The 22,841-nt window shown below is 36.2% G+C and overlaps 1 protein-coding gene and 1 pseudogene across 1 annotated transcript; one reads left to right on the forward strand and one right to left on the reverse strand.

Annotated features, from left to right (window-relative positions):
- Positions 1-1,400: 1,400 nt before the first annotated feature.
- LOC131276275 (olfactory receptor 10G9-like) lies at positions 1,401-2,341 on the forward strand (annotated as a pseudogene).
- A 9,996-nt stretch (positions 2,342-12,337) lies between these two features.
- LOC101415113 (olfactory receptor 10G7-like) lies at positions 12,338-13,273 on the reverse strand. The gene has a single exon (XM_004459549.2). It carries the CDS (start codon positions 13,271-13,273, stop codon positions 12,338-12,340), a length of 936 nt encoding a protein of 311 aa, XP_004459606.2.
- Positions 13,274-22,841: the final 9,568 nt, after the last annotated feature.

The raw sequence follows: 22,841 nt of genomic DNA on the forward strand, positions 1-22,841 counted from the left end.
TTATGTGTCAGGGTACAGTTCTATGTACTTTATAGGCATTATCTTATTTAATATTTATAACATCTCGTTAAGGTAGGTGATGTTACTGCCAAATTTTACACAAGGGAACTAGCCAAAGATTTAGGTGTACAGTGGACTTTTGAAGTGTTCATTACTAACAACAGATTCTTGGTTCTTTTTTCCTTAAAAAAGGAGGGAGCAGATGTGACTCAGTTTAGCATTGGCCTCCTATATGGGAGGTCCTGGTTTTGGTTCCTGGTGCCTCCTAAAGAAAACAGACAATGAGCAAATAAACAATGAGCAGACAAAGATAAAAAATACTTAAGAATGAATTGTACACTTAAAATGCGTGAATTATAAGATTTGTGAATTTGTCAATAAAATTATTTTGAAAATGTTTTTAAAAATTATTGAAGTATATCATTCTTACATGAACATAAATAAAAAGTAAGTGTATAGTAAAAGTGGTGAACTTACAAAACACACCTGCCTAACATCATACATCCTACCAGGCACCCATATATCCCCCCAGCAGGTTCTTGGCTCTTCAAGTTCCCCCATGAACGCTGGGAGTAAATGGACAGTATGGGCATGGCAGGCAGAAGTCCAGAAGGCCCCTTGTGTACAGTGCCTGTGTGGCCTCTCCCCTTGTGCATGTTGTGACCTGTGAATATCTTGGCTAGTCACTCCCTTGATGACATTACTTGGCATAACATTCTTTTAAGAACTGGAGAGAGATTCTCAGGCTGGCTTTGCAGAAGGAAGCTGACAGTTCTTGCAGGGCCTCTTTGCTAGAAACTGTGGGTGAGCTGTTCTCCAGCTGACAGCCAGCAGGAGTACCACCTTAGTACTCAAACGGCAAGGAACTGAATTCTGCCAATAACCTGGATAAGCCTGGGAGCGGATCCCAAGCCTCAGGTGAGACTGCAGCCAGGCTGACACCTTGATTTAGATCTTGTGAAATGCTGAGTAGAGGATCCAGCTGGTGTGCCCTACAGAAACTGTGAGATAATAGGTTTCCCTCGTTTTAGGTCACTTTGTTTGGAGTAATTTATTACACAGCAATAGAAAACTAATACACTGGGTGTCTGTTACTTTCTTTTGCATATATCTGTGTGTCTCTTTGTGTATGTGCATAATAGAGAGAGAGAGTGTGTTTATGTCTGAGAAAAATAGAGAGGGGGAAAAGGAGGGAAGGAGAGGACAGAGGAGAGAGAGAGTGCGCAATTATACCATCAGCTTTTTCATAGAAGGTTTTTTAAACAAGTAGAGTCCAGTTTAACCCTAGAATTATCTACCAAGGAGGATGGGCTTGCCATGGAGAAGAAAGGTTCTCAGTTTTCAATTAAATGTTGGGTGATTTATATCCCCATAGGGAAAGACACCAAGGGTGAGAAGAAATGAGGGACGTTAGCAGTGTGACAGTGTTCATCCTCAGGGGCCTTCACAATGACGCCACACTGGACACTGCCCTCTTGGGCATCTTCCTGGTCTTCTACCTGCTCACTGTGGTGGGCAACCTCCTCATCCTGCTGGTCATCAGCGTGGATTCCCACCTCCACACCCCCATGTACTTCTTCCTGACCAACCTGTCCTTCATTGACATGTGGTTCTCCACTGTCACTGTGCCCAAAATGATGATGACCTTGGCCTCCCTAGAAGGCAGGGCCATCTCCTTCCGCAGCTGCGTGGCCAAGCTCTATTTCTGCCACTTCCTGGGGAGCACTGAGTGTTTCCTCTACACAGTCATGGGCTATGACTGCTACCTGGCCGTCAGTCACCCGCTCAGGTACCCAAGCCTGATGAGTGGGAGAAGGTGTGCCACCCTGGCCACCTGCACTTGGAGAGCACTCTGCTCTCCAAACCACCCTGACCTTCCACTTGCCCTACTGTGGGCCCAACCAGATCCAGCATTACTTCTGCGACGCTTTGCCCATCCTCAAGCTGGCCTGTGCAGACACCTCGGCCAAAGAGATGGTGATTTTTGTCAACACCGGGGTAGTGGCCTCGGGCTGCTTCCTCCTGATAGCGCTGTCCTATGTGTCCATTGTCTGCTCCATCCTGAGGATCCGCACCTCAGAGGGGAGATGCCGAACATTTCAGACCTGCGCCTCCCACTGCATTGTGGTCCTGTGCTTCTTTGTTCCCACTGCTTTCCTGTACTTGAAGTCAGGCTCTAAAAATGCTATGGATGAGGCTGCATCAGTTTTCTACGCTGTACTGACACCTCTTCTGAACCCTGTTGTGTACACCGAGGAACAAGGAAGTGAAGAAAGCTCTGCTGAAACTTAAAGACAAATCCACATGTTCTCAGAGTAATATAATAAACAGCAGACTGTAGATAATACTCATTTATTCCCAATTAGAAATATAATTTATTCATCAACCATAAATTTATTGCATGTATAGTTTTAGTGTTAAATATTCAACACCTCCTACTTAGGAATAGTTCTTTCACAGATTTATCAAGGAATTTTTAAATCACAATTAAATTTTTCTGATCTACCACTGATTTCTCTGCAATGTTGATTGTATTTAAAATTTTAAAAAATCTGATTGTGTCTTAGATACATATCACTAAATTTATAATATACTTTTATATTCAGTTTTTTGTGGACATGAACTTGGAAATTTACAACTATGGGGATTCTCTACAAGAATAGCAACCCTTTCTAGTGGTTTCTTATTCAAGGCTTCACCTTTGTAACTGCCTTCTCAACTCTTTCTCTGGTTGCACGTATATAAATGTGTTTGAGGACCCCAAAGTCCTCTTCCCTAGGGCATCTTGGTCCTATTAATACTTACACATTGAAAAAGTTCTAAACTTCTGAACAGCCTTATTTCTTTAGCCAGGAGTGCCTGGATCAGCTCTGACACTGACATGCTCCTTTAGTAACTGAACAAACAGCACCTTGCATATTTCCTAGGTTTGTTGAATGGAATCAGGAGGAAGTTAAATTAAGAGCAGATACCCTTAGTCTCCTTCACACACTTTAACCTTGAATTTCCTTTCTACTTAACCAGATTCCCATCCTCAGCTCAGAGAAGTCCTGTTTGGGATCCTTTTACTGCAGAGGCTGGTGGATGTTCATGCAGGGCAGACAGCTCCTTCTCTCACCCACTTAGCATTTTGGAAATTCAGCTACAGTGAGCTACAATCTGCTGTGAGGCTGGGACGCTCCACATTATGGCCTGGATCCACTGATGTTTCCTACTTAGAATATAGAAAAATGAAAATATGATTAACTTGTTATTATGGCCTTTGAACGTCTTTATTTTACACATTAAAAAAATAAAATCTAATAAAGGCAAAACTCTAAAGACAAAACTCTTACTCAATAACACCATAAAAACTGTATACTTTCCTATCCAATGGTGGGCATACACATGTAATGGATAAATGCTAGAATTGTATGCAAAAGAAAACAAATGCTGATTCATATAAGGTTAGAAATCCTTTTGTGCTCTGTCCCATAATTTCCACATCTGTGAAAGATTCTTTCTCAAAATACCATTGTGGGTATTAAATTAGTTAATAGAAGTTAAGATGCATTGAGTGATGCTGATTCATAGTAAATTCTTAATAGAGGTTTATTAGTAAAACTGGAAACTACCAGCCAGATAGCCTGATTCTCAAAATTTATGCCTTTCCCATTTATTTAAGTTATACTCTAGCATTAAGGTAGTAGTTTTGAAATGCGTCAATTAAGCTTTCTTTAAATCACTGATAATAGTTTACTGTAGTAATTAACATCTTTACTGACAGTGTAATTATATTCTTCTGTTTCACTACTCAGTGAATTAGCTATTCCCATATTTATTATAATAATTTTCAAGGACGTTAAAATAAAATATATGTAGTATTGCAATCATACTGAATTTATTCATTCCATCATGCTCCAGAAGTCAAAGTAGTAAACATTTTTTAATCTTGTAATATATGAGACACTTTACAAGGTTTATTCCTGTAACACGTACTGTTAGTATAAGATATGAGAAAACTGAGGAAGGTTACTTTACTTACTCAGAGTCACACAGTTAGAATAAATATGGTCAAGGTTTAGTCCCAGACTATCTGATACCAAAGCCCATGTCGTTAACCTCTGCATTATATTGTATCACTAAAATTTAAGGAAACTTCTATGCCTTTGGGGGAGCAGGCAAGATAAACATGTATCAATAATCATTGAAATAAGTCAGATTCCTGTGTAGGTGCATATATTCTGTATAATTATAGCAAATTTAGTATTTTAATAAATTATATTTTTCCAAAGACTATGACTTCACCTTACGTACTCCTTTACCTGTACCTGAGTTAGATTCTAAACCTGAGGCTGTCCCATGGACCCTCTTCCATAGTTCATCAAACTGCATTATCCTATGTCTTTACTCTTTTGTCTCCATAGTAAGCCATTGACTTCTAAAGGAAAAATACTGTCTTACCATTATAGCAATCCACCTTTAGGAATCTTGGTCTGTTTTCTTTAGACGCTTCTTCTTTAGGCTGCTGAGCTCTTTTCATACCCATAAATAAGTTTACTTACTTTTTGAGGGACCCAAACGCTGATCCACACTCATAATTTAAAATGTCACACCTGCATAGATGTCTTCCATATCTATCCAGGAAGTTCCTACCTCCTTGGTTACAGCTCATAATAATTTTAGATTGCTAGTTCCTCATAGCTGGAGCAAAAGTATTATATCAAATTCTCTATGTCTAAGTCAAAACTGTTTTTCTCCTTTCTAACTCCTTTATGTGTCCCTTTCCTTATATACCATCACTGTCCCCCCAAAAGAGGGATCTGACATTCCAAGGGTCATTCAAAATCCTTCCTAAAACATTTCTTCTTCATGGAATTGAAAAAGAGGTAAGAGAAGAGAGAAATAGAGGAGGATAGGATGACATGAAACATTAGTGAAAACTCAGGAAAATATAGAGAAATGTTGAGTAATTGCAATAGTTCAATAATGAATCATTTACATGCATTATCAACTATTAATTTGCACAACCTCATTTTGTAAATACTTCGAGGTATCAGTATTATGTGTGAGCACCTATTAGCACTGATTAAATTAAAAATTAATTTTAATTTTAAAAATTAAAAATAATAAATCAGAATTGATGTTGTCATTCCATAAAGGGAATTAGGAAATTTGGGCAAATCTTTTATCACTTTGTATTACATTTTGATCTACTTTCTGGGTTTTCTCCCCAAAATAGCATCTCTGGAGCACTGAACTGAGATGTTATCCACAAAGGCTCATTATTGCTGTTGTCACTCTCCTGTTATTATATTTCTTAAATATTGTATGGCTATTTTCACAATGTGTGTGAGTTAACTCATAGTTGAAATTAACTTACAAGAATAAATAGCTTAAACAAGAAAATTTCAGCTCAAATCGTGAATGAGCGGGGTGACTTTTTAAATGATCCCAATGCTGATATTCATTCATCAGTTTAGTCTTGCTTTCTCAATTAATTAATCAATGCAATATTTCCTTCAACAATTTTAAGTGGCTACTCTATTTCAGACATGAAAGATACCAAGCTTCAAGACAGTTTTATGTTTCATGTACTCAGAATCTAATGGGAAATACAAGTAAATTGGTGAATTTCAGAATGTCAGAAAATTATAAAAAAGGTGTCACAGGACCCCACATGGCATCTGACACAGATTAGGTAGTGAAGTGATTCCCCATCTGAAGATAATGAAAATTAGGCATACAAATAAGAAAGGTTTGGGTTTGTCCCAAATTCACATTTTCCAGCCAAAACCAATCTGTATTTTGAGTTGTTTAATTGCAATGTGAGGAAAATTTGGGACACAGTATATCTCTTTGTTATTTGTAGTGCACAGCTATTCCATTTATTATGTTCAGTTTATTTCTTAGCATTTTATGTTTTTTTTTCCATTGGAAATGTTTTAATTGAAGTTTCTAATTTGTAGACATCCTAGAGAAGTACAATGGATTTTTAAATATACATCTAGTACCCCATGACTACATGAAATTCACCTTTTAGTTCTAGTAACTTTTATTTAGGTTCCTTAAGATTTTCTACATTAAGGAATATTTTTGTTATAAATAAATACAAATGTGTTTTCTTCTCATTTTCACGTCTTTCTTATATTTTTCTTGCTATTGTATTGGCTGGATCCTCAAGTACAATGTTAAGTAAAAATGGTAAGAGTGAACATTCTCTTGTCTTTATTCCTGACATTAAGGGGAAAGCAGCTATTAAGTTATTATTCTTGCTGTAAGTTTTGTTTGTAGCCACCCTTTAGAAGACTGGGAAAGTTTCTTTCCCTCTTTTTGATGTTCTGTGGATATTATCAAGAATGGATGTTAAAATTTTACTAATGTTTTTTCTGCATACAGTTTATGATATGGCATTTCTTTTTTATTCTCTTAATGTGGTAAAATCCATTTATATTTGAATGTAAACCCAACCTTGCTCTCCACAGTCAACAATTATTGGTCTTGGTGTATTATACTTTTCATGAGGAATATTGTATTGTCTTTTTTTGTGATATCTTTTTCTCTTATCTCTTCCTGAAATACTTTGTGAGGGATTGCTGTTATTATTCCTTAAATATTTGATAGAACACACAAGAAAAATTAACTGTTTCTGGGATTTTTTTTCTTGTTTGTTGTTTTTTGGAAGGTTTTAAATTACTATCTCTATTATAAAATTACTTTATGGCTATTCAGATATTTTCTATTTTTCTTGAATCTTTTTTTGTAATTTGTGTCTTTCAATAAATTTGTCTATTTCATCTAAATTGTCAATTTTATTTGTATAAAATTGTCTGTAATATACCCTTAATGTCCTTTCAATGTCTGTGACATCTGTCCTGATATTATTCTGTTACTTCTGATATTGGTAGTCTTTCCTCTTTCTCTTGATCATTCTGGGTAGAGGTTTATCAATTTATTGATTGCATCAAAGAACTAGTGTATAGTTTGACTTTGTCTATTGTACTGCTTTCTATTTTACTGAGTTCTGCTCATAACTGTATTATTTCCTTCATTCTTTTTATTTTGAGTATAATTTTCTCTTTTTCTAACTTCTTAAGAGAGCAGTTTAGATCATTGAATTTAAATGTCTTATTGTATAAATTTTATATTTTGAGTTTGTTCCTAAAAAGTTTTACTTCAGAAATATACCTCATAAGTTACCTCCTAACTTACATCTTAAATTAATTACCTTCTATCAATGTAATTCATGAAATGGGAACACAAAATTTCTTTTCATTAGTAAGACAAATCCATCACAGCTTTTCTTCCCATTTATTTATACATAGAAGTTACATGTTTCTGTGCCTACTATGTGAAACTTCATCCTCCAAACACTCTAGTTGATTTTTTTAAAAATCAAAATTATTGCTTCTGGGAACACATTTCCTTCTAATCCCCTTCAGATATCTCCTTGATGCACTTTCTTCTCACCTCCTGGTGGTTTTATAGCATTAGAGAATGGGAAGAGCAATAGTATTGGCCCTATTTTCCCTTGGAATTTCTCCTAGGACCATGCCAGTGAGGAGTAGCTTCTTTTCTAAGTGCTATCTCTGGGCCTCTTTAAATTTACAGCCTTCATAAAGGACTTTGTGTGTTATTGTGAGAAATAATTCTTTTAAAAAGGTTCAATAACAGATTTGAATACATTTCCCAAAAGCTACCATCCTTGCGCTTACTTTGAAAATATAGGAAGAGTGGTGGCTTCTCCTAGATCTGGGTCTTCTTTTTGCTACCCACTGAATAGAAGTCTCTTTCTTCATATTTAAGAAACAGAAGTTTAGTAGCTAGCACAAAGTGAGTATGTAGTGATAAGTCTTCTTGATTGCTTAACTTCATGGGCCTTAGCTTCACTGCCAAACAAATAATTTTACCTGAAACTTCCATAGGTGCTTAATTCAAACTTTTCCAAAGTTAGACTTTTCATTCTACCCTAAGAGCATACCCTTATCACATTTTCTATTTTGCTGAGCTGTAGCACAATTGCCTAAATTTTCTAAAGCGTACCTTTAGAAAATTTCTCCATCAACTTTAGCTTCTAATACATTTGTTACTATTTGTCATTCAGCTAATAATTCTCCCAAATTTGCAAGATTACAACTCATCTTCCTAGTGTAGTAGACAAACTCCTTAATGATTTGCCTATTTTTTCTAATTCTTCTTCTTACATACCTTTCCCATGTTTCTTTTTGTATGGGAATGATAAGCTCCTTGTGCACTGACATTGCAGAGCCCATAATAGCCACTCAGTACATATTTATTTATTAAATAAATAAGTGAATTCATGTTGTAAAATTCCATCATCCCTGAAAGGGAAAAAAAAGAGTGTAAACCATGTAAACCTGTGGGGAGCCGCCCGGAGCTACGTGCATTTGCGGTCTCCAGCAACATGGCGGTTTTCATAACTACGCCTACTCCACCCCTGTGCTTCCGCCTTCTTCTTCCCCTTTCCCCAGTTTCCCGGGCAAAAAGTGTCATGCCTGTGCAACAAGATGTTGAAGCCATGACCAGCATTGAAGACTCGCAACCTATAGCAAGTGGTGTAACAGCATTTTATTGCCTTATATGGAAGAGCTGCTTCATCAGCCTATCACCCCCTGCTAATACCCTCCCCTTAGTATATATTCTGATGCTCTACCCTCAATAAATGGAGACTTGATCAGAATCCTGTCTTGTCTCCGTTTCTCTCGCCTCTTGTCCCCCAATTCCCACTCCCTCTTTCAGGTGCCAGTTCGTTTGACCTGCGGGCTGGGTCATAAACCAAACATACAAACCAAAAAACCAAAAACATAAAACAAACAAATTTTTCCAAAAGTTGGTTTATCTAATATTTGACAGCCTTATGCAGTGGTTTTCATATTAGTTTAAAAGAAGACAAGCATTACACAACAGATCCTTATGTAGTGGAGCTGTTCTATATCTTGACTGTGATGCTGGATACATAAACCTACACTGGTGGTAAAATTTATACAGAACTTAACACACACACATATGGACACTCACAGGCTGACCCCACCCCCCTCTCACAACAAAGACACACAGAAATATAAGTAAAATTGTGGAAGCCAGTACAAGATCTGTGGACTGTGTCAATGTCCAAATGTTACTATTGGGAGAATCTGGGCAACTTACATAAGGAATCTCTTTGTATTATTTCTTATAAATTTGTGTGAATCTATAATTATTTAAAAAAATTTCAATTGAAAAGTATTTACCTTATATCTGTTCTTAAAAATGGAAGACTTTCAATGTTTTAAAAATACAGATGTTCATAGTATTTTGAATAGTCCAATCAATTTTTATGTTAAAACTAATAATGGCTTTCTCCTTGGGCACCAATTACACTTCTCACAATGTACAGTGCTACATTAGTCTTTCTCTACAACCAGACTTTGCCTGTGAATTCAGACTTTGTTCTTTTTGTGCATCTTTTGTTTATCATTTGCTTTAAAATACAGTAAATGATCCGTAACATTTTGTCTAATTGTGACTTAGATGAAATAGTGATATGTTATAAGGAATTGGAAAAAATTCAAATGAGCCCAATCGGCAAATAATTTTGATCTATCTGTATCTCAGCTTTCTCCTTTGTAAAATGAGTTGGTTTACATAATGGACCCATACTAGTTTGGTTCATAAGGCTGAATGCCAACAATTAAACTCTTCGATGGATGACTGTTTCACAGTTTGTGTAGGTCATGCCTTCATAGTTAGTCCAATTTTATTCTCAGCATAGCTCCAGCTCACTTAGTGTACGATATACCAAAGTACCACAGAAGGGAGATTCTTGCTAAAGCATCTCCAAAATGCAGCTGCTGCAAGTCTAAGGAGACTGAGAAGTCCTTTTCAGTTCTGGCAGCAAGCCTTGTTTTTTTTTCTCCTCCATCTGGTATGGTAGGCATCGGTGTCATTCTTTGCATTTATGATATGTATTTAGAATTTAACATTTATTTTTAGAGAAATTAATGTACACTTTCAGTATACCGATACATTTGGATGACCACCTGTGAGGTTCAGGGCCAAAGCCTTACCTCCCCAGGAACCAACCCCCACGATATCCTACTATATATTAGATGGTGTTGCAAGTCCATTCTTTACTATAAGTCTAACACATGTGAATTACAAGTTATGACAGCCAGTCACAGTGCAATCACATGGGATGAACTCACTAGGATCTTGCTCTGAAAATGGAAAATATCTTCAGTAACTTATGACTGTATATTTTTGACTCTAAGGTTATTTGCTTGTTTTTCATATCTAACATTTGTCCCTTGTCTACTTATAAAAATAATTTTAAGGTTGCTGAAAATAAGAGCTTTGCCTTTAGGATTAGAAATGAGGAGCTCTGTAAAAACAGAGGGAAAGTGGAAATAGTTAAGATCAGTGACTAAATAGTGTATACAATTCGTAAATGTACAGAACTTAAATTTGAAAACCATGAAAACCAAAGTAAAAAAATAAATGAAAGGTTTTACAGTATTTCATTATATTATAAATGCAAATAAAACCATTCTTCCTGAGACTCAAGCACATTTTCTGTTTAGTCCATTCTAACATGTAACTTCTGCTTATGGATACTTACATAATGAATTGTGAATATTACATGACTTTTTCGATATAGAAGTGTTTAAAAATGGGAAGTGCTTTTAATAGAGCTTTGACTGAAATTGCACAAAATAAACTGGATAGTTTTGGACAATATTTATACAATAAGTAAAACTAATTATTTCTGTAGTGATTTACTTGGTAGAATATAAAGAAAGATTAGATTATTAACCTTCATCTTAGATTGTCATTATTTAAATTGATGCTTTTATTGGGATTTTGTTAGGCACTGTGAGGGAAAAAATGTAAATTTCATTAATTTTAATATTGGGTAATTGAAATGCTCCTTCAAAGTATATCTTTCAGGTTGATGTTTTAATTTGATTATAAATAAAAAACAAAAATTGCAAGTGTTGGAGAGGATGGAAAGATAGAGGAACACTCTATCATTGTTATTGGGAATGTAATGCTGTGGAAGAGAGTTTGGCAGTTCCTTAGAAAGTTAAGTAAAGAATTACTAAGTACAGAATTACCAGATGACCCAGCAATCTGCCTTCTTGGTGGATACATCCAAAATTGAAAGCAGGACTGAAACAGATACTTGCACACTGATTTTCCTCGCAGCACTGCTTACAGTTGCCAAAGATGGAAGGAACCCACATATCCATCAATTGACAGATAAGTAAAATATGGTATAGAATTGTAATATTTTTCTGCTGTAAAAAGGAATAAAGTCTTTTTCTTTTTTAAGATTTATTTATTTATTTATTTCTCTCCCCTTTCCCCCCAACCCCGGTTGTCTGTTCTCTGTGTCCACCCACTGCAGTCTTCTTTGTCTGCTTCTGTTGTCCGCTTCTGTTGTCAGAGGTATGGGAATCTGCATTTGCACTTTCTTTGGCACTGGGCGGCTCTCCTTACGGGGCACACTACCTACACGTGGGGCTCCCCTACATGGGGGAAGCCCCTGCATGGCAAAGGCACTCCTTGCGCGCATCAGCACCGCACATGGACCAGCTCCACTCGGGCCAAGGAGGCCCGGGGTTTGAACTGTGGACCTCCCATGTTGTAGACGGACGCCCTAACCACTGGAACAAGTCTGCTGCCAAGGAATAAAGTCTTGATACAAGTGACTACATGGATGAACCTTGAAGACATAATGTTGAGTGAAATAAGCCAGACAGAAAAGGACATATATGATCTATGAATATTAAACAATTAGGATAAGCAAATTCATAGAGTCAGAAACTGGAATATAGGTTATCAGGAGCCAGGGTGGGAGTAGGAAATGGGGAGTTAATGTTTAAATTGTACAAACTTTCTCTTTGGGAAGATGGAAACGTTTTGGTAATGGATGATGGTGATGGTAATGTGACATTGTGAAAATAATTAAACAGCACTGAAATATATATTTGAATGTGATTAAAAGGCAAACTTTTGGACTGTATATATGTTACTAGAATAAATTTTAAAAAATTCCATAGGACTGTGTAACACAAACTAAGAACCCTAAGATAAACAATGGACTATAGTTAATATTTCAATTATAAAATATTCTTATATCAATTGCAACAAATATTCCACACTAATCCAAAGTATTAAATAATAGGGTGGTATATGGCAACTCTGCATTTTATGCATGATGTTTCTATAAGCCTACATCTTCTATAATAAAATTTAAAAAATAACAATGGAAAAGCTCCTTAAAAGTACAAAGTTCATGTGGGTGATATAATTTGTTTACAAATAAAAGAAATTAGTTTTATCTGGAATTTCTTGACTATTTACTCTGGGTGAATACTAATCCACTTTTCAGCTTGAGCAGAGCTTTCTTCACCTCCTTGTTCCTCAGGGTGTACACAACAGGGTTCAGAAGAGGTGTCAGTACAGTGTAGAAAACTGCCACAACCCCATCCACAGCATCCTTGGAGCCTGGCCTCAAGTAAATGAAAGTACCAGGACCAAAGAAGCACAGGACCACAATGCAGTGGGAGGCGCAGGTCTGAAAGGCTCTGCATCTCCTCTCTGAGGTGCGGATCTTCAGGATGGAGCAGACAATGGACACATAGGACAGCGCTATCAGGAGGAAGCAGCCCGAGGCCACGACCCCAATGTTGACAAAGACCACCATCTCGTTGGCCGAGGTGTCTGCACAGGCCAGCTTGAGGATGGGTGGAGCATCGCAGAAGTAATGCTGGATCTGGTTGGGCCCACAGTAGGGCAGGCGGAAAGTCAGGGTGGTCTGGAGAGCAGAGTGCAGGGAGCCAATGAGCCAAACGCTGGTGGCCAGGGCGGCACACCTTCTCCCACTCATCAAGTCTGCGTACCTGAGCGGGTGGCTGATGGCCAGGTAGCGGTCATAGGCCATGACCGTGTAGAGGAAACACTCGGTGCTCCCCAGGAAATGGAAGGAATAGAGCTGGGCCACGCAGCTGCAAAACGAGATGGCCCGGCCTCCTGGGGAGGCCAAGGTCATCATCATTTTGGGCACAGTGACAGTGGAGAACCACATGTCAATGAAGGACAGGTTGGTCAGGAAGAAGTACATGGGGGTGTGGAGGTGGGAATCCACACTGATGACCAGCAGGATGAGGAGGTTGCCCACCACAGTGAGCAGGTAGAAGACCAGGAAGATGCCCAAGAAGACGGTGTCCAGTGAGGGGTCATGGGGACGGCCCATGAGGACAAACATGGTCACGAGGCTCACGTTCCTCATTTCTTTCCGTAGCTGGGCTCTTTCTCTCAAGGTAGGAAAGCAAATCTAGCATTGACTGTGAACATCCTTCAAAAGAATTGTGTAGGCACATTTTCTTTCATGGCAAACACAAGCATTACACAGCTGTCTTGCATGAACATGGGTCTTTAAAAAAAAGCATGGTGGCTCCCTTATTACAGTGAAAAATAAAAGCAGCAAGCTAGAGAAAAGGAGTAAAGTTTGTATTCTTTTCTGTAGAGTTAGAAATGATATACACTCATTTGTAATATGCACAAGGCGGCAAGCCTTTTTTCAGGCATCTGGCATTTTCTCTCTGACACACCTATAGACAAGCACGCACACTTTCAAACATACAGAATGTCTTTTTGATCACCAGAGAGTCATTCAGAATAAATAGAAATTTCTAAAGAAAACTTCAACCTGGATGGCTGCGAGAAAAATGACCTTCCTAAAGCTCTTTCCTCAGCAGCAGAATTGTCCGTCTGGGTTCCGGGAATGGTCCAGCATTCCCTGAGCATTCCCTGTGCCCATTCCTCTGTCCTACCCTGGGCCATATCCCTGGTCATACTTGAAATCTGGTTCCAAATTACTGGAATAATGGGCAGGGTAACCATCACTTTCTTCATTCCTTTCTCCTGTTTATTTCTAATTCTTAATTTTATTATTTCCTTATGAAGGAATTTAAGCAATCGTCCTCCCTGCAAACAATGATCAAATCATCTTACTGTACATTTTCAGACACCCAAGAGGAATCTGAACTGCATGAAGAGGGTTAGACTGTATCTCTAAGTCCTAGAACTGGATATTTATATTTGTTATAAAAAAAACAAAAACTTGTTTCTAAAAGTAGAGAAAAATATGGTGTATGAAATAATTTTTAACTGTTTCTGGGATTTTTATTCTTCACAAGCTCACCTTAAAGTTTTTTCCTTTTCTCTTTTTGAGTTGACTGGATGACCCTCGCATTATATATTCAAAGAGAAAAAAAGGCATGAAGAAATGGTAGGAGAATTGGACATCTCTGATAGAAAAGGAGCATTTCTTCACTAATTTCTAAGATGCCTTTTCTCTACAGGATCACATCAGCAGCACATTTCCACCTTTGAATCTCTGAGAATAATGGCATGCTTCCAATATTCCAACTTGGAGTCATAATTCTAAGTAAGTTTAATGGAGAAATCATTTTATTGGCTTGTGGTCTAATAGCATTTTGAGTGCATGACTAAGGTCAGCTAAATCCAAGCTCAAGAAGAATAAATAAGAACTATCTATGACCATAAATACATTATAGTTAGCCGACTGTGCACAATAATGAAAAATGCTGAGATTTTTGCCAATTTTTACTACGTACCAATTTTTAAAGTAGGTTTTTGGACCGCAAGATAGAATTCAAGGTTTGAAGAAACTCAGTCTTTGATGGGTAGATGATTCTTTTGTCTTAAAATGATGAAACCACAAGAAGATTGAGCTATAGAAATAAGCTCTTTTTAAATAGCAGAATTTAAAATTTGCTTGCTGTCTCAGGAGACACTGCCTTGGTCCCAGGGTCCTCATGGATGAGGAGTGAAACATTATGATAAAAACTGAGACTCTTTTCCCAAATGCACCTATTTCATCATTTCTGTGTATGATGACCCATCTTTCTCTATGACTATATATTTTATTCAACCAAAATTAATTTCCAGAATAAATAAGTCTGGGTATGAAATTTTCTCATGCAGGAATGATTTAGGGTATTTTTCCTTCTAAATTCAAAGATAGACAATATAGCTTTCATTCCCAAAGGGAGAATTCTCTGGTGGGGCTCATAGTCTCTTTGATAAATCTTTACCTCTGGTGATTGTGACCAGCCATGCAAGGAACTCTGTGTCTCCTGTGTTCCAAAGATTGTAAGTGCTTCACTCCTCCCACATAAAACGTCTTGCTAATTAAACGTCTTCCCTCTGGGGCTCAGCAGATACACTATGCAAGTTCCTAGCCAAGAATGAATATTGAAAAAAGAAAGAAAGAAAGGAATCAGTGTGGTCTCTCCTTCCTTGTTCAGAGATTTTTCTCTCCTGCTCAGAGACTTCTGCCCTTGTGTGTTCAGTCCTCTTTGTTGCCTTAGAACGTATTTAGATTCTTTTCAAAATTGCTTTTTTTGTGTGTTTGAATTCCTGTAGCTAACAAGAGGAAAAATACACTTTCTTCCCCAGAATTAACAGACGTATTAGCTATCAGGTAAGGGTTCCATGAATACAGAGAAAAATTGGTGTGCTGTGGTAGAAGTCCAAAGTACTTTTTGTCTTGGAGAAGGAAAAGAAGCAGCTTCACTGGCCTTATGTAGTAATAGAAATACTCTCACCTCTATGCCTATTACAATACCCAATTTTCTCACAGTGGTTTTATTAATATAGGATAAGTCATATATTATGTAATTAATATAAAATAACAGTGCTATCTTGGGAGCAATTTCAATAATTATTTTCAATGGAGGTCCAGTTAATATACTTCAAAATTTCTTTAAGGAATACATGAGTTTAATTTTGTGAATTTAAAGTTCTGTACAACTTCTTTTATATAACTTTTATGAAAGCTATTAATTTCCATTTGATTCTCTTGGATTGTATAGGTATAAAAAAAATACTAACTTTGGTCTTCTTTCCAAAATTAAGTGCCCACCTTTTACATTTGGCATAGAAAACACTCTTGTTATCCAGCTATCTAGTCTACTCAGAGACTACTTAGATCTTGTAAGAGTGCTGCAGAATTTGTTCAGTGACCTTCTACATTACAAGGCGGCCAGTGATGTTGCTTAGTTTTAACTTCTTAAGGAGCTAAATAAACTATGATCCAGCTTTTCAGGCCATATTTCATAAAACCAGGTAAGGTTCTATGTAATGAATATTCCAACCCTGCCAGCTTCATCAGCATTTTTGCACTCATAGTCCTTTGCGTCAGAAAAGAGGCAGAGCTGAGTCCACCTAACATTCTGGTGGCTTTTGTAGAAACCCTAAGAAAGACCAGAGAAGGATAGAGCTCCATGTACTTGTTTTTTGACACTCATTTCCAACTGAACTGCTAGTGAAGCTGTTCTCTAACATTTTTTCTCCAAAATTGTTCTTGATATTCAAAAACAATTTTTTTTTGTAGTTCCATACAAAAGTAGCTTGTCAGTTTATACAAAAGAGTGCTCTGGGATTTTGATTAGAACTGTATTGACTCTAATGAACAATTTGGGGTGAATTAACATCTTAATAATATTGAGTCTCACCATCAATATGCCTTTAATTTCTCTCATGTTGTAGTGTTAAGTTGTGACACACTGTTTTTTGTCCAATTTATTACCATTTCCTATTTTTTGTTGCTATTGCAAATAGAATGTTTTTACTTCAATTTCTAATTATACATTGCTGGTGTGTAGAAATAAAATTGAATTTTTTTATATTGGTCTTATATCCAGTATCTTCTTAGTTCTTGTATCTTTTGTAGAGATTCATTTTCTACATAGAAGATCATGTTGTCTGTAAATACAGTTTATTTCTTCCGTTCCCATGTAGAACACATTTAATTTCTTTTTCTTGCCTTCCTGCCCTGAATGAGTCCTCTAGTGTAATATTGAAAAGAAGTAGTGAGAGCAGAAACCCTTGCCTGACTCCTGAATTTGGGGAAGGGGGAACCTTGGGTCTCTCAAAATCAAATATTGTGTTAGTTGTAAGTTTTTCATAGAGTTTTTTTAAAAATTCCCTTTTACTTCCTAGTTAACTGTGAGTTTTTATTTAGGACAGTGTTTGGAGTTTGTCAAATATATATTTTGCATCTGTGAAATGAGCCTATGCTTTACATTTTTCATTTTGTTAATATGAATTATGTTGATTCCGTTTCAAATTTTAAACCAAATTTGCATTTCTGGGATAAACCACAGTTGGCCCTGATGCTTGATTCTTTTTCATGTTTTATTGGATTCAATTTGCTAACAGCTTGTTAAGAATATTATATATATATATTCACAGAAGGTATTACTCTGTAGGTTTCTTTTTTTGTAATGATTTTTTCTGATTTTACCAGCAGGGTAAATGCTGGATTCATAGAATGAGTTCGGAAGTTTTCCTTTTTTTTCAATTTTCTGAAAGATCTCACATAAACTTGGTGCTATTTCTTCCTTAACAGTTTGGAAGAGGTTACCAGTAAAGCACTCTGTGCCCAAAATTTTCTTTGTGGGAACAGTTTTAACTACTAATTTAATGTCTTAAATAGTTATTAGACTATTAAGGTTGTTTCTTTTTGAGTACACTTTGGTAGGTTGTATCTTTTAATAATTTTGTCTTTTATCTAATTTGTTGCATTTATTAGAAGACAGTTCCTCAGAAGATTATCTTATCATTTAAATATATGTTGAATCTAGATGATGCCACCTCTGTCATTCTGATATTTATCATTTGCGTCTTTTTTTTTTCACTAATCAGTCTAGCTAGTGTTTTGTCAATTTTATTTATCTTTAAAGTTCTCTCCATTATTTTCCCTTGTTCACTGATTTCTATTCGGATTTATTATTTCTTACCTTTTGCATAGTTTTGGTTTAATTTGTGCTTCCTTTTCTAGATTCTTTAGGAGATAACTGACATCATTATTTTGAGAGTTTTCTTTTTTTCTAATATAAGCATTTCATTTTATAAATTTCCTCCTATGAAATGTTTTAGTGGCTTTCCAGGAATTATTATTATTTTGTTTTAATTTATTTCAAATTATTTTCTAAGTTCTCTTTTGATTTCTTCTTTGAGTGATGAGTAATTTGGAATTGTGTTTTTTAGTTTCTAAATATTTGCAAGTTTTCCAGATATGTTTTCTTTATTAATTACTAGTTTATTTCCATTGTGGCCAAAGAACATACTTTTTATGTCTTGGACCATTTTAAATTTACTAAGATTTTTTTTTTAATCCATACATGGTCTATTTTGGTAAGTTTTCTGTGAGTACTTAATAAAAGGCATTCTATATAGGTGAGTTAGGGGAATTTGGTTCACCTTAGTGATTTTCTGTTCACTCGTTCTATTATTGATCAATGAATACGAAATCTTTGAATATTTTTGTGAATTTTTCTATTTTGCCCTTAAATTCCATTTTTTGCCTCATATAATCTTTTTTTAAAGAATTACTTAATAATTTTATTAAATATTCCAGATATTACTGCCTCAGAAGTAAAAATAATTGAAATTTATGGTTTGACAAGTAATATTATTATATATATTAATAAAGCATAAATCCATCCAAAGCATATAATCAGTGGTATTGTGTATTCATGTATTTGTGCATTCATCACTCCAATTATTCCCAGAGCTTATATATCTATTAACATATATACTGTTAATTTTTTATTAGAAAAGTTGTGAGTTTTAAAAAACTGTGGAATTCCCATACATCACTCCTCCAAAAATACCTTGCATTTTTGTGGAATATTAGTTACAGATTATGAAAGAACATCATCAAAAATTACTGCTAGTTTTTTGAGGAACCTGCCAAACTGGGCGGGGAGAAGAAAGAAGAGAGATGATATGGGGGCATTTTCGGGACTTGGAGTTGTCCTGAGTGGTATTGCAGGGACAGATGCAGGATATTATAAATCCTGCCGTAATCCACTGAGTGAACTAGGGGAGATTAAATTACAATGTTAACTATAATCCATGCAGTGTAGCAGTGCTCCAAAATGTATTCATCAAATGCAGTGAATGCTCCACACTGATGAAAGAGGTTGTTGATATGGGAGGGGTGGGAGGGTGTGGGGAGTGGGGTATATGGGAACCTCATATTTTTTAATGTAACATTTTGTGTGTTCTATGTATCTTTAAAAATAAATCCTCACCCAGAAAAAAATAAATAAAAATATTACTGCCAACTATGATACATAGCTAACATTTGTTATATTTTTTCCATAACCCCCCTATTGTCAACACCATGTATTAGCATTGTGTATTTGTTATAGTCATGAGAAAACTTTCTCATATTTGTACTGTTAACCACAGTCCACCATCTACCATTTCCTTCACTGTGTTACACAGTTTCATGCCTTTCACTATCTATCCAAAGTGTACACTCATTAGTTCTCAGTTTCATTACAGAATCATGCTGTCATTGTCCCATTAAATTTTAGAACGTTTTCCTTAGTCCAGTAGAAAAAATCTCCACATTCTAGAACTTTAGGATTGATACATTACCTTATGACATTGATGCAAGAATAGTACAATATTACTATTAACTATAGTCCATAAGTTACATTAATTCTATTTTTCCTATATATTACCATATTCTTACCACTTTGTAATAGTGACATACATTTGTTTTTGTGCATAGAACATTCTTGTAGCTTTGGTATTAACCACGATTCTCATCTACCACTGAGTTCACTCTGTTACACAGTCCATAGATTATTCTCTAGCTTACTTTCAATTGACATTTACCTTCCTAGACTACCCCTTTCAGCCACAATCACATTTATAAATCAGCAGTGTTACTTATACTCACTATGTGTTATCATCAACTCTATCCAATTCCACACTTTTGCAATCAAGCTAATTAAAAATTCTAAGTACATTAAGCATCAGGATCCATTCTCAGTCCTCATCCTGTCTCCTAGCAACCAATACTCTAGGTTTTTAACTCCATGTGTTTATTTTTCATATTTAGATAATATTAGTGAGACCATACCGTATTTGTCCTTTCGTGTCGGCTTATTTCACTGAGCATAATGCCCATAAGTTTCATTCATGTTGTTATATGTGTCCCAATTTCATTTCTTCTTACTGCAGCATAGTATTCCATTGTATGTATATACCACTTTTGTTAATCCATTCATCAGTTGATGGACACTTGGATTGTTTCCACCTTTTGTCAATTGCTTCATATATATATAAATATATATATAAATATAAATATATATATATATATATTTGTCTTTCCTCTGAATGTGAGTTTATTTTTCAGGACAATTTTAGTATAAAATGTTCATAGTTCCATGACATTATTAAAAAACACATAAATTCTTAAAAAAGGAATCCTTACAAAATCTGTTGGAGGAAGAATACTGACCTCAGGATACAGAAACAGACTTACAACCTAATTTCAAAAAAAGTATCCACTTGGAGGCTGTGTTACCACTGAAATGACATCATAGATTAATTTACTATTCCTTTACTTGATAATAAAAGCAAAGGCTCAAAGAATGTGTTTATTTCTCAGAGCTCTTCTTCGTTGCCACCTCTGAAATTGTTAGTTCTATGCATGGCAGGTTTTGCAGTGAGGAGTTTTTGTATTCTTTTCCTTCTTTCTCCCCACCCCCACAATTTTGTAGGTCACATGAGTGTTGGATTAATAATTTTCTCCATGATCTATTGTTTATATAGGTTCTGATTTTTCAGTTCATGGCATCAAGTTATGTAACATACCTGTTCAACAGATTATATTGCAATTAGATTGAAAAGACTGGTGGGGATTAGAGGATAGATATGATGAGCATGTTCTACCTACAATCTGCAGAATGGACAGTACTGTAACTGGGTGGCACAGCTCTCATAGAACACAGTGCGGCCACAAGGTCACAAGGTCAATTTGATCTTTTCCTATCTGCTCTGTTTAAACCTTAAGCCTATGGCTGAAGGCTCTGTCATACCCAAATCCTTTAGAGTATGAATTCTGTCATTTTTGCTAAGATCAGAATATTGACTAATGGCTTTCTCACATTGATGTCATTCACAGAACTCTCCAGTTTGCATAATCTCATGTTGTAAAAGGTTAAAAAAATTAAGGTTTTCCCATATAGATGGTATTTTCTTGGCTTCTGTCCAGGGTGCATTTTCTCATGTTTCCTGAGGGCAGTGCTATGAGTGAAAGCTTTCTCACATATATGACATTCCTGGGGTTTTGTTCAAATGTCATTTCTCTCATGTACTCTGTGAGGAGAAGAAAGCCTCACTTTCCCATGTAAATTGGGAAATTTTACATGGGAACTCTCCAGTGAGTTCTCTCATGGTTTTTAAGAGAAGAACTTTCTCTGAAAGTTTTCCCATGTTGATGACATTCATAGGATTTCTCTTTAGTATGGGTTCTCTGATGCACTCTAAAATGAGAAATGACGGTTGGCTTTCCCACATAGATGATATTCATGGGGTTTCTCTCCAATGCGAGTTCTCTCCTGCTTTGTAAGATGAACATATCACCTGCAGACTTTCCCACATGGCTGACATTAATGGCATTTCTCTGCAGTGTGAATTCTATTGTATTGTCTGAGGACAGAATTTTTTCTAAAGGCTTTATCACTTTGGTGGGAAAGTCATATAATTTATCCTAGTGTGAATCTACTCATGTTGATTAAAAGATGAATGGTCTCTGAGGACTTTTGCAAGTGGTTTCCTGAAAGATGGTTTCTTTGTCATGTGAATTATTGTAGGAAGAGTCATTGAAAATCTGAGTGGAATCTTCTTGCAAATAATTACATTTAAAGGAATTCTTTTCAGTGTGGGATCTCTGCAAAGACAAGATGTTATAAGGGTCTTTCCTGCAGATAAGTTGAATGACTATCATTTCTATCATTTCTCGATTTTTAGAGGCACAATTCGTCCCCACTGAGAGCAGATTATTGATATTGTCCAGAATCACATCTCTGAAAAGCTATCTCTGGGATGTGTTTAGTAGGGCCCACTCTTCCTGGTTGAAGTCTATACCCATATCTTTGAAGGTCACTACCTCCTGTGGTTGGTTGCCACTAGCTCAGCTGACATCTTCCTCCTCTGGATTTTTACTCACAAACAGAAAGCAGTAAGTGAGAAAAGCTGGTATTTTACTCTTCTTCAGTTCACCATTTGTGGAGTCCTTTAATCTGTATCTTCCTCCAGAGTTCCAAAATTTGCCCTTATATTTCCTGAATCACTGGAGTGTTTTATTCAGGGGCTGTCTTCCATCACTGTGTTTGCTTCATATATTATTGAAGTCCTGTTAATAGGTGCATAAATATTTAGGGTTATTATATTCTCTTAATGAATTGACCTCATTGTCATTTTGAAATGGCTTTCTTTATTCAAGATAATCCTTTTTACTTTGAAAGCTACATTATCTAATACTAATGTAGTTACTCTATTTTACTTTAAAGAAATTTGTATCTTTCATTTGCTTAGTGTTAATATGGCATTTTTATTTTCTGCTCTTTTACTTTTAACATTTCATTGTCTTTATGGTTACAGTGGATTATCTTTATAGGCAGCTTTTTTTTTTAAAGATTTATTTATTTTATTTATTTCTCTCCCCTTCCCCCTCCCCCCACCCCAGTTGTCTGTTCTGTCTATTCGCTGCGTGTTCTTTGTCCGCTTCTGTTGTTGTCAGTGGCACGAGAATCTGTGTTTCTTCTTGTTGCGTCATCTTGTTGTGTCAGCTTTCTGTGTGTGTGGTGCCATTCTTGGGCAGGCTATACTTTCTTTCACGCTGGGCAGCTCTCCTCATGGGGTGCACTCTTTGTGTGTGGGGCTCCCCTAGGCGGGGGACACCCCAGCGTGGCATGGCACTCCTTGTGCATATCAGCACTGCACATGGACCAGCTCCACAC

This window comes from Dasypus novemcinctus, chromosome 27 (genome assembly GCF_030445035.2).
Source record: "Dasypus novemcinctus isolate mDasNov1 chromosome 27, mDasNov1.1.hap2, whole genome shotgun sequence".
NCBI classification, from domain to species: Eukaryota; Metazoa; Chordata; class Mammalia; order Cingulata; family Dasypodidae; genus Dasypus; species Dasypus novemcinctus.

Bases quoted from the DNA above. Each gene is read 5' to 3' on its own strand.
- LOC101415113 (XM_004459549.2), bottom strand. From the start codon at position 13,273: ATGAGGAACGTGAGCCTCGTGACCATGTTTGTCCTCATGGGCCGTCCC.